Genomic DNA, 12070 nt, shown 5'->3' on the forward strand with positions numbered 1-12070 from the left:
CCTCCGTGGGGCCTCGGGCCGGGGCCGCCCTGCACCTCGCACAGCTCCTGAGGAGCGGGGCAGGCCCCGGCGCCGGTAGGTGTCATGAGCTGGCGAGAGAAGCCGTGTGCCCCGCGAAGTCTCGGGCACAGCGGGTCTCGGCCTCGCCCGCTGCTCCCGGGCACCCGCCACACGTGCCCGTTCTCACGTGCAGCTTCTGTTTCAAAACCGGGCTCGGGCTCGGGCTCGGGCTTGGCCGTGGGGCTGGGCAGCGTGAGCAGGGGAGCAGCCAAGCCTGCCTGCATCTCCTCTACCTTAGACCCTGGTTGAGAATTGCTGCTGTACCCTGGTAGCAGCACCTCTCTTGCTAGAAAGGTACCACCTGCAAGGTACCACCTGTCTGCACTTGCTGGCCAGTGAGTCCTGACTGTTTTGGGATGTGCCCTTGTAGGAGGACTTTAAAATCTGAATTAATGCAGTACAATGGTATATCTTATGTTAGCAGTTTCAGTAGGCAAACACAGAAACAAACTGGTGGCATGAAGAGGCTTGTAACCTGATTTCTAAATCATTACCCCATGGTTCATCACTTCAGCTCAGTCCTGACAGCTTGACTCCTTTTTTTTAAAAACGTCTTTAAAAACAAATCTTTGTGGAGAAGAATACTTCTGCAAACTTCATAGTAAGGGCTGGGCCTTCCCAGAATGGTCACCCAGACATTCCTGTGGCATGGAACAGGCTTTATTTTTTACCTGTTTACAGCCCCTGTTACACAAGGAGTGGAAAGGATTGTGCCTAAAACACAAACTGACCTCCTAGTTCCGTTCTTTTGAATAGCAGACTGTTGCTGCTGGTATAAGTTAAATCAACCCTAACTGGCTCCTAAAATGGAAAAGGGCAGTCTAATGCCTATAAGACCAGCCACATATTGCAGGACTGTATCAGCAAAGAACAGACCTCAATCCCACAGTCAAACCCTCTGGAACAGATCTTGCATCCATAGACTAGCTTGTGTTCTTTGGGGAGCAGGGTGGGGAAGAAAATCTTGTGTGAGACTCTCTAGCAGGGGACAAATGAAGTGGATGGGGCCTGCAACCCTTTGATGCAGTCAGATAGTACTCTTTTTTTTGGTACAGTTACTAGAGGGTTCCAGAATATGACCTGCAAGCCCCTTCTTGATATGACCTGCCACCCAGGGTGGCCCCTTTTTGACATGGCAAAATTGTGCTCTTGAAAGGCCACGATCCTATGTAGGGATCCCAATGTATTTAGCCCTGATATACAGAAGGGGCCTCCAGACACGCACCGCTTCCTAAATATGGGTTTCTGTTCTAGTTAAACTGTATTGTTTGATGGACAGAGAGATCTCTCATATTTAATGCTATAGTGCTGAGGATAGGCTAAGGACTAGGATGCATCATGCTAGGAGTTTGTATAAACACAGAACAAAACAATGGTCCTTACTATATGTTTGTTGCAAATGAGGTGGGGAATATTTTGGGATTGTTATAGATATTTTCTGTTACTAACTACATATGTGTTTTATCTTTGATGTAGCAATTTCTTATGACCAACAAGTTAGACACAGCAATGTGGATTTCCCGTTTGTTCACAGTTTACTGTTCAGCTTTATTTGTCTTGCCTCTCCTGGGGTATGTATTATATTTTTTAGTTATGCTAGGATGTTACAAAACCAATTGAACTTCCCTTTATTTGTGAAAATGAACTTTGTGTGACAGAAAGAGTGCAGGTTAAATAGTGGGTCTTGAATTTTCTTTTTGTTTAGAACATGTTACAAATGTAACATTTAAAAAAAAATTCATAACTGAGTGATAAACTCTAATTTAATCAACAAGAAAGCTTACTAAGCAGTTCCATGTATTATTATGAAATGCTGTGCTGTCATAGCTGCAGGTTTGACGGTCATGCACACCAGCAGTGCTATGTAAATACCAATATACTTTCATTTTTTAAAGTTAATTACTCCTAGGTGCTGGTGGAAATAGATTTGGGTATTGTGCAATTATGATGCAATTCTCATGGGAAGAAGACTTGGAGGCAGTGGCTTGGCGTGTATGGTAACATCTTCTTTGATAACTTGCAGGTTGCATGAAGCAGCTAGTTTTTATCAGCGTGCCTTGCTGGCAAACGCTCTTACCAGTGCTCTTCGCTTACACCAGAGGTTGCCACACTTTCAGCTCAGCAGGGCATTCCTGGCTCAGGCTTTATTAGAAGACAGCTGCCACTACCTATTATATTCTCTCATCTTTGTTAATTCTTACCCTGTTACGAGTATCCTTTATCAGAATGCCTTTTTGTATCTTATTAATCTTGTATGTTACTTTTAAATTACACAGTGTGCTATACACCTCTTGCTTTTGTGACCTTTGAGAAGCTGGTTTAAATCCAAAGTGTACTTGTTAGGCCTAGCATGTACGTTCAAATTAACATGGCTGACTTCCCTGCTGTGATACTTTTTAAAATTTGGGTGGACCACCTCTACAGTGTCAGTATATATCTGGTTTTGCTTTGTCGGTTGCTTTTTTTTCCCTGCTAAAACTTTATCATAGCATCACTTGCATCATGTAATGCATTATACAGATATTTGATGGTTGCAGCTTTGAGTTGCTACTAGTCTGGACTAGGTACTCTACACACCTGAAGTGGGACACATATATATGGTGATCACATGTTTTGCTTTTGTTTGGACAGTCCTGTTTTAAACATGTGTCCTATTGGTTTGATTATAGTCAAATGAGCAATGTCCTTCAGCTCTGCTGCTGCTTTATGCAGCAATACTCACAAGTCCCAACTTGAAGGAGAATTCTATATGCAAGTACTATATGAAGTTGAAATAAAAGTTAGAATTTGCAAGATGGGTAAAGGGTGGGAGAAATGGGCTACAATTCCCAGATACAGATTGCCAGAGGGGTTTAGTCACTTGCATATCTTCAGGGATTTTGGCCTCAGTTCCTTTGTGCTTTGACTCTCCATTGGACTCTCCAGGTATCTCTGAGAGTCATAGTTGAATGTGTTATCTACAAGATCACCTATTATCAGAAGGAGTACATGAAACCTAGTCATAAAACAAAAAGCACTTGTTTCATCAAGGGTGGGAGTTCTCAGGAGTGAAGCCTACAAACAGGCTACAATGTGTTTATGGTGGCTGAGTACGTTTCACAGTCTTGAATTAGGAGTCTCCCTCTTTACCAGGCAGCTTTCAAAGTTCGCATGAAATTAGTGAATGACTTTAAGGTAGGGTTATCCAGCTAGTGGCTTATGGGTTTCATGCAGCTTCCTCCCCCTGTCCCCTGAAGCATTTTAAAATGTGGCTCCTGACCTGGGTACCACTCTCTTTTTTTTCCCCTTTGTGCTGTCTTGCTGTTGCTGCCAGAGCCCCTTGACTTCTTTCTTTCAGCTTTTGCTGCCTGTACCTGCTCTTGGGGATGGAGGCGGAGAGAGGGGTATACGGACACAGAATGGTGTGGTCCGTGGTACTAAGGGAGCCTATGGCTGGAGGGACCCATGGACCCCATGCAGTGTGTCTGTGCACAGGGAGCCTGGGTGGCAGATCAGGGCTGTGGTGTTGTGGGGAGCCTGTGTGGCAGGCCATGTGATATCAAGGGCGGGGGTGCTTGTGGCATAGTGCACTGTGGACCCCTGTGGTGCAGTGGGGGAGGGCTTGCATATTTCATGTCGGGGCCAATGTAAAGCAGAGTGAGAGGGCTGGAAGCTGTTGGGGTGTTTTTAACACATCACAATACATCAGCAGATGAAGGGGTGGCTTGTGTAGAGCTGTTTGTGGATCTTGTGATGTGTGGCTGGGGGCCTGTGGGTGCCAGTCACTCAGAAGTTGCACAGTCCAGACTTGGGCATCTTTTTCTGCTTGGTAAATCGTGCACTAGTAATGCAACCAGGCATGATGTGCTCTCTATTATTATTTATTTATTTATTTTTGAATGATCTGGGTTATGGCTGATCACAAGTAGTGGCCAGCAGATTAAAGAAATGGATTATGTAATACTGTTGCATCAAAACTATGAAGGAAATGTTACTAAAGTAGACGTGCACCAGTATACTGGATTGGCACAGATATAAAGAAAACTGATTGTATTGGAAATTGACCTTATGTGGCTGCTAATTTGGCTGATAAATGCCCATGTGTGTATGCAGCAGTAGTATAGCATGTAGATAGTAAGGAGCAGTCTGGCAGCTTGGAGAGCTACATACAGCTGGTAAGTCTGGTGTGGTGGAAAAGGGCATGGGGGACAGATCAAGGACCTCATGGTAAAGGAAGAGTGGGGTTGGGGCAAGTGCTGCCCAGCTGGGGTGGGGCAGGCATGGGAAGGAGCCATGCCTCATCCATGGCTCTTGCCACTGCATGCTGCTTGTCCAGCAGCTACTGGTCTGGTGGCTCCTGCCACTCATCCAGGAGGCTGTGTGGGGCTCTTCCTGGCCTGCCCCATGCAGATCCAGGGCACACACCCTCTCAGAGCAGTGGCGGGAGCTGCCAGACTAGCAGCTCCCGGATGAGCAGTGCGCAGTGGCTGGAGTCGCTTCCCCCCAGCCAAGCTGCAGCTCCATCCTGTGCTGCCGCCCCCCCCCCGGCTGGGCAGTGCTTGCCCCAGCCCCACTGCTCCTTCACTGTGGGGGGGCATTGATATTGCCCCCCATATACCCCTTCCACCACACCAGACTTACCAGCTGCACACGGCTCTGCAAGCTGTCAGGCTGGTGCTGGAAATCAGATTGGTATTGACCAATATCCCTTCTTAAAATTGGGTAACTGTATTGCATCAAAAAAAATCTCTATTTGGTGCACCCTTACTGTAAAGAGAATTGCTGTATCTGTGTGATTCCCATTTTTGAAAATGTGCTATGATTGTTGTTGATATGAAATTCAGTTTAAATGTATTGAAACATCTATTTTTTAGCTTTTAGTTTTCCTTATCACTTACATCAGTGAGTATTTTCCCAGTTTTGCTGTTTTCTTTGCTTCATGCTGCCACTTATACAAAGAAAGTTCTTGATGTAAGTATGGTCTGATATGCTGCTATATACATTTGTTATGAGCGCTTTGTCTGCGTGGGGCGGGGGTATAGACTGTTAAAGGTTGTGATGGGTTCTCCCTTTGGCTGGACTTCGTATTTTTAAAAGAAAAAAGGTGGAGACTGTTGCAGGGTAGGGCTGTACTATGGAAAAACCTTATTTTAATATTTTTTGGTGGGGGTAGCGGGGTTTTTTGCATGGTGTACATGGATGGTAGGGATGTCAATATTATTAAAAAATAGCTGTTTAAACTCTAATTATATCGGTTAACCATTTAACCAATAACACATACTGATGGAGTAGCCAGCACCCACTCTGCTTGCTACAGGGCAAGATGTGCGTAGGTGGCAAGCAGCATTCCTGCTGCCAGCTACTGCATTGCACCCTATGTCCTTCCTCCTCCTCCTCCTCCTAGGGAGAAGTCTGGTTTACTCAGCTGGGTTTGGCTCCAGCACTTGGGTTTATGTGGTATGAACTGCTGGTGAAAGGGACAGGAGGCACAGAAAGACAGGCTGGGCTGCCTCAAGGAAGGGTAGTCTTGAAAAGTAGTACTAGTAAACTGCTTGATTTTTTTTTTTTTTTTTTTTCCCATGTAGAAAAGGAACCCCATCCACCATGTAGTACATTTTGAATATTAGCTGTAATGCTTTAATAGTAATAAATATTATAGCCTGTTTCTACTTTCATATCCCTAATGGATGTTCTCACCTTTCCTCAGACAGATGTGCTTGTGGACCAGCTGTTACTTGCACTGTGTTGTCTCTTTTAGTCAAGTATTTTGTGATGATTCAATGTTAGAACTTTAGGGTTAATATATTTTACTACTATGTTCTCTTCAGTCTATTCCTCTTGGGGAAACAGGTGATTTCTGTATTTGGCTACAGTGCAGACATACCTGTGAGAACTTTGCAGTGCTGTGGAATGTGGTGTGCTGCATCTGGATCTGTTCCAGCCTGCACTTGGGCTGCTGTTCTGTTTCAGTACATGAAATGGGGATGTGAAAGGCTAAACAATTGTTCAACTGATAAATGTAATGATAACCAGTTACCTTGCTGGCTTAGTGGTTATTGTTTAGCGCAGAGTGGGATGCAGTCTGGCAGGGAAGAGAAGCCACTGGGTGCCTCAGCAAGAACTGGAAGGCAGGAGGGAAAAGGGGGAGAGGGACTAGTACCCTTAGTCTATGAGGTTAAAGAGGAAAACAGCAGGCAGCCTAAGGACTCGTCAATTAAGCAACTGGGTGCTGGTTCACAGGTGCTCCTTGTCTCCCAAGGCTCTGTTCTCTGGCTTAGCCTGCCACCATCTCACCCCTCCTTCCCCCCAATCCAAGGGGCCTAGGAGGGGCTCTCAGCAGCAGCTGTCAGAGCTGTTGTGTTGCTGGTTACCCATTTAAACAGTATAATTAGAGGAGGTTAAACAGATATTTTAAAATGATATTTACGTTGTGAGAAACTGTGCGTTGGGTTTTTTTTTTTTTTTAACCTTCCTGCTTCATTTTAAGATTAAGTGGCTGTCTTTCAGCCCTATGCTCCTTGCTTTCTTGTGTCTTATAGTAAGAGAAGATGCTTAAACACGTCTTAAATATCATTCCAGTCTTCAATGGAGACATACACTAATGATGCACTTGTTTTGTTTTCATCTTGATGGATGGAACAAGGTGGTCTGTTCCTCTTTGAGGCAGCTAGAGCTGAAATGAAAATGTCTCTTCCCCAAAACCTCATGCCTTCCCCTCTATCATCTAGAATAACAATAGAAGTATATTTTATTTGCCTGTCTTGAAAGATTATTAACATTTATTTTCTTCACAAATTATGAAAATGTATATGTTTTAAAAAAACAAAACCCCCCCACTGTAGATGGGAAGGAGGGTGGGGGGACCCTATATTTGAAGTACTCTATGGAGAAATAATTTGTGTGGTCACTTTTTTTAAATAAAATAGCTACCTTTTATTTGAATTACTTCAGGCTGAGAGAAACACTGGAATATAACTAGAGTTGGAGAACCAGAGCTTATTTTACCTCTTTTCTAACTATATATATTTCCTTTTCTTTAAGGCGAGAGGTTCAAATAGCTTCCCCTTTCTGAGAAATCTCTTAGACAAGCTAAATGCTAATCAGCAGAATATTCTAAAATTTATTGCTTGCAATGAAATTTTCCTGATGCCAGCCACAGTTTTTATGCTTTTCAGGTAAGATTGTGTTAATCATCCCCCACCCCCCGACATTTACTTCTGCACTCCCAAGTTCTTCCTCAGCTCCAGTCTTTGACTTCTGCGTGGGTACATGGGTACAGGGGTCTTGGCTTATGTGGTACCAGTTGCTGGATCAGGGCCTAAGGTGGTTTATAGAGACCAAATTCAGTATTCTGCATGTGTGGTTGCCCCCCTCTATGACTTAGTTTGTTCCATGACATCAAATTGTTCATGCCATCTTACCAGTAGAATTGGTATTGGGAAACAGACTTGGCCTTTGTCTTTTTATTGAACGAATAGGCCTATGAATTTTGTCTAGTCCATGGTATGACCTAGGAGCAGCAAAATATTAGCTTAAGAGCATAAACTTGACACAATGAAGCTTAAAGCCTCTCTTGATAAAGTTACCTCTGTATTAGGAATCTGCTGTGCTAGGAACCATGCTAGCAGAAAAGTGTGACTTGCTGAAGAGTTATGACCTAAGGTCCTGACCCTTCAATGAACTACAAAGTCCCCTTAACTTCTGGTTAGGAGATTCAAGCCTACCTGTTAAGATTGTAAGCAGAGATCCATGCAGGTACAGACTTCTAATCACATGTACCCTTCAGGCAAAATCAAACCTACAAGAGCAAATTGGATGCTTCTCTTGCTGGGATCCTATGACCCCAGCTGATTTCCTGCCCTTTGGGTGGGGGGCTGGACTCAGTGATCTTCTGAGGTCCCTTCCAGCCCTGATGTCTATGAAATCTTTTACTGTGTAGGGTTTTAACACAATGGGATCCTTATCCTGAATGTGGCCTCTACTATTTTTGCATTATAGTAGCACCTGATTGGCTTTGTTCTGAATTTTTAGAAAAGGAACCTGATCCTTCTTGTGTAGCATATGTAAGACAAAACTGGCCTGAGTAAATGAAGATCTGTCTGTCCTGCATTGTTTGAGGCTTTTTGAAGCATTATATGATCTCTTGGAGTTATGTTTTGTTGTTTGTTTTCTTATACAACTTCTCTGCAAGGGATGGTAATCTCCTGAGGTTTATGGGTACTGGAGACTACTTGGATCTCCTCTGAGTCAAATTCATAGCACAACATAAATTGAATGTTTGGGAAGGGAATGAGGCTTGCACCAAAGCTAGCTGGAACATGACCTATAGCTACTAACTTTAAAGCAGTGGGGGCCAGCCTCTTTGGCAGGTGTGCCATAAACTAGGCCTGCACCCTCCTGAATTCTCTGTATCATTGTGTCCACTTGCTGCTCATGTTTTCAAAAGATGAAGCTTCTGCTTTTTTTTTTTTTTTCTAATAGGAAATGTAAATTGACAATAATTTGAGAACACTTATTTTCTCCTTGCAGTGGCCAGGGAAGCCTGCTTCAGCCCTTCATTTACTATCGATTTCTTACACTGCGTTATTCCTCCCGTAGAAATCCATATTGTCGGTAAGCATTGTTGGGTGTGTTGTTTTGTTTTTTTTTTTAAGATGGTTAATGCATAGGTACTACCTACTGTGTTATGCTGTTGCATACAAGTGATGCACACATAATTGATTCTTAATCTGAGACCAAGATTAACTGTAGTTATATATGGAGGTTAACACTAATATGAATTAGGTTCAAATTGCATCTTAATTGACTCTTCCAGCCTGTACCTGAAGTGGTATCTTGCTTTCCACCCTACTACTTTTGTATTTATATCACCAAGTACCTTGTGGAACAAGACACTTTATGTGTTTTAAACTTCATTTTACAAAATGTTGCTCCCTCATTCTAGACCCTTGCCATTCCTAGGCTGCTGTGCAGGCTAATTTGCCCGCTCTGCCTTTTAAATTGAGTAAGGGCTGGTGCAAATTCCTTACTGGTAATTCTTGGTTTGATTTAAGCCTGGTTTTACAGCAAATGTAAGCCAGCTCCTTGGTAAAGTAAACAAAGATGATTATAGGCAAAGATTCATCAAATTAAGAAAGACCAGGTGACTGTTTGCATTGGCTTAACCAAACTGATCTTTAAAAAAAACTAAACCTGTGCAGCTTTTGTGAAAATTTAATTTCTAGGTCAGTCGCTCTCCAACTCCATTCTGAAAACAGTTGCATGAAGAAAAACTTCAGGAAGCAACTCTTTTCAATCTGCTTGTTTCTTGTTTCTGAATGGTTTTTAGTTGATAACCCAGATAAGTTTGGCTGCCTGTCATCTACAAGCCAATTTTGAGTTGCATCCCCAGAGTAGTGATCTGCAAGAAGTCAGTTGCTTTATTACTGTTGATTATCTTTTATTTAAAGAGAAAAGATTTCAGTTCTTGACATCTCAAAGTACTTGAGCTGTTCAGTATGATGCATTTTGTTTGTTAGCCCCTTTTAGCTGTGCAAGCATTAATGCATTTTTTCTTATTATTTTCCTTTTCTGGGGATAGATTATAGAACATAAGCTTCTTGTTATTTCTCAAAGCTTGGTGGCCTCTTTGCCCCTTCTTCTGCAGCCTTCTGTCCTTCCCTCTTCTCCTCCTTTCTCTCTCTTACCCCCCACCCCCCCAAAAAAATAGAAAAGAAAAACAGGAACACTGCTATAAGACTTTGTCTGAAGGTAGAATATGTACCTATTTAGGCTACCCTCTCATCCCACTGATGGTGTACTAGCTTACAAAAGAGACTTTAAAACTCTGAAGAACTTCAGGTTACAAATTCCAGTTTTTGTCTAATCCAGCTCTAAATTTGATCATTTGTCTATACGTCAACTATAGAGTGAATTAACAGGTGGTAAAGAGACACTGTTTTAACACTCATCAGCACTGGGTTTTGGGGGCAGGCTGTTACCATGCATCATCTGTTTTATAAGTCCATGTCCCTGGTTAACTGCTTAATTTCATGGTTTGTCCATAAACTAGGCTGTTTTAAGATACTTTTCATATAAACCAAACAATAGCTATGTTCTGTGCATCTGCTGAATAGAAAGATTGTTTGTAGATTTAATTACTGCTCATTTAATACAGTTGTGAAATAAGTTATTCTGAAATAAATCTTGTTGTTTCTAGGACTCTGTTCACAGAGCTGAGAATCGTTGTTGAACATCTAATAATGAAACCTTCATGCCCTGTTTTTATAAGAAGACTCTGCCTCAGCAGCATTGCCTTTATAAGCAGACTGGCACCAGCAGTTGCATAGTTAACTTCCAGAAGAATGTATGTGTATTGTGAACACTTTGAGCAGTTGGCACTTCTGGTTATAAATTCCAGATTTTACACTGATCCTATTCCACGTTGTATAAAAAATGTGCATAAGCTTCCCTCTGCTCCAATTTATTGTCTTACAAGCAACTCTTAAATTTCTAAAAATTATGCTATATTGCTAACTGGTGAAAATGTATGCATCTTGGCTAAAATATTTTTAAGGTGAAATAGCCCAGTCACACGATGTCTTTCAAAATTGACTAACAGTTGTGTTTTTATTTCAACTTTATCTGCTGGAAGGAAATAGTTTTTCAGTATCTGAGTCAGATCCATAGCTACTGTAAGTTGATCCAAAAAGTAGCTTAGTTTTCAGTGAATAGCAATTCACAACATACTTGTGCAGTACACTGTGAACAGTATTCTTTCATTCCCAGCACACCTTAACTTGCTCACTATAAATCAAACATGGCTGGCTTAAAAATGTGAGGGCAGGGTTAGAAATCCAGCTGTGATGTTGCAGTCTTTGGGGAAGAGCCTGTTCTTTTTTTATAAAAGTGAACACATGGTAGTGATTAACTGATATAATTTTTTTCATAGCTTGTAGCTGGGAGAGCTCTTAAAGTTCTGTTCACGCTGTCTCTTTACAAGATATGGCTTTGCCACCATAATAAGGTTGGTAATCCAACAGGTTTTTATTTTAAAATAAAAATGCAGTGCTTTTAAAGTCCTATCAATCTCTAAAGTAAAAATCATGCACTGATTTTACTACTCTTCCAGAACCTCTACAAGTATATCTACACAAGAACCTGAAAGTAGGATTAGTTACCTTAACTACTTTCTCCCTCCCCTCCCTGCCAAGAAAACTAATTTGCAACTAGCACTACATGCAGCTGCTTTTTCTTCTTCCTCTTCTAGTTCCTGAGACTTTTTGAAATGGAGAGTTCACACAAATCATTGCACCTGTTTGAATACTTATTAAGATAAACTGCTGTAGAGCAAATTTAGTATAAATCCACATGACTTTGCTGATTGGGAGGCAGAATACTCGGTGACTAGAGACCTATATTAACATTGGGTGTGGATTATGCATGTACCTAGCATATTTTGCTATCTAATGGTAGCTCATGGAAAAAGAATACTGTCTGAACTGAGCTCGTTTCCTGAAAGGGGAATTGGGCACAGTATGTAACTTTAGTTGTAAGGAAGTTAGATGGTACTCTTTTAGGGCTTCTCTAAACTCCCTTACTGTCCTTTTACCACTATTTTATGGTCAGTTCAGACCTCCTATTTAAATCTTTTGGAACACCTGTTGTTCTTAAGGCAGAACACTTTCCTGTAACTAGATAGTGTCCTTCCATGTGATGTGGATGTAATTTAGCCTTCACTGTTGCATTCATTTAGCCTCTTCGTCAAGCTATGCATCTGTACATTTTTGTTTTGTTTTGTTTTTTGTGCTCAATTTTTAGGTACTGACAAAGGAGATGCTTAGTAGGGTGATTCTATTGGATATTTTCATCCTAATGTTCTTAAAAATAATTGGCTATTATGGAAACTTTGCACACTGCTAAAGTAACTGCATGCAGTACTATTGTACAGCTGCTGATATTTGCAATTAACCTCACAATCTGTATATCTTGTAATTTGAGGGTTTTATAAACTACAATTTCTACGGCAATAAAAACAAATGTCAAAAAAGTA

The 12070-nt window shown here is 41.8% G+C and overlaps 1 protein-coding gene across 1 annotated transcript; it reads left to right on the top strand.

The window, feature by feature from the left end:
• The first annotated feature begins 1255 nt into the window (after positions 1-1255).
• On the top strand, positions 1256-12070 carry TMEM33 (transmembrane protein 33). The gene is made up of 6 exons (XM_019553113.1): positions 1256-1631; positions 2084-2271; positions 4943-5010; positions 7081-7214; positions 8569-8652; positions 10238-12070. Exons 1-6 carry the CDS (start codon positions 1546-1548, stop codon positions 10365-10367), a joined length of 690 nt encoding a protein of 229 aa, XP_019408658.1. The 5' UTR covers positions 1256-1545; the 3' UTR covers positions 10368-12070.

This window comes from Crocodylus porosus, unplaced genomic scaffold, assembly GCF_001723895.1.
Source record: "Crocodylus porosus isolate Cpor-Errol unplaced genomic scaffold, CroPor_comp1, whole genome shotgun sequence".
Taxonomy (NCBI): Eukaryota; Metazoa; Chordata; order Crocodylia; family Crocodylidae; genus Crocodylus; species Crocodylus porosus.

Coding starts and splice junctions, on each gene's coding strand:
- TMEM33 (XM_019553113.1), top strand. CDS start 1,546: ATGACCAACAAGTTAGACACAGCAATGTGGATTTCCCGTTTGTTCACA. Junction 1,632..2,083: donor TTTGTCTTGCCTCTCCTGGG/GTATGTATTATA, acceptor GATAACTTGCAG/GTTGCATGAAGCAGCTAGTT. Junction 8,653..10,237: donor CGTAGAAATCCATATTGTCG/GTAAGCATTGTT, acceptor TGTTGTTTCTAG/GACTCTGTTCACAGAGCTGA.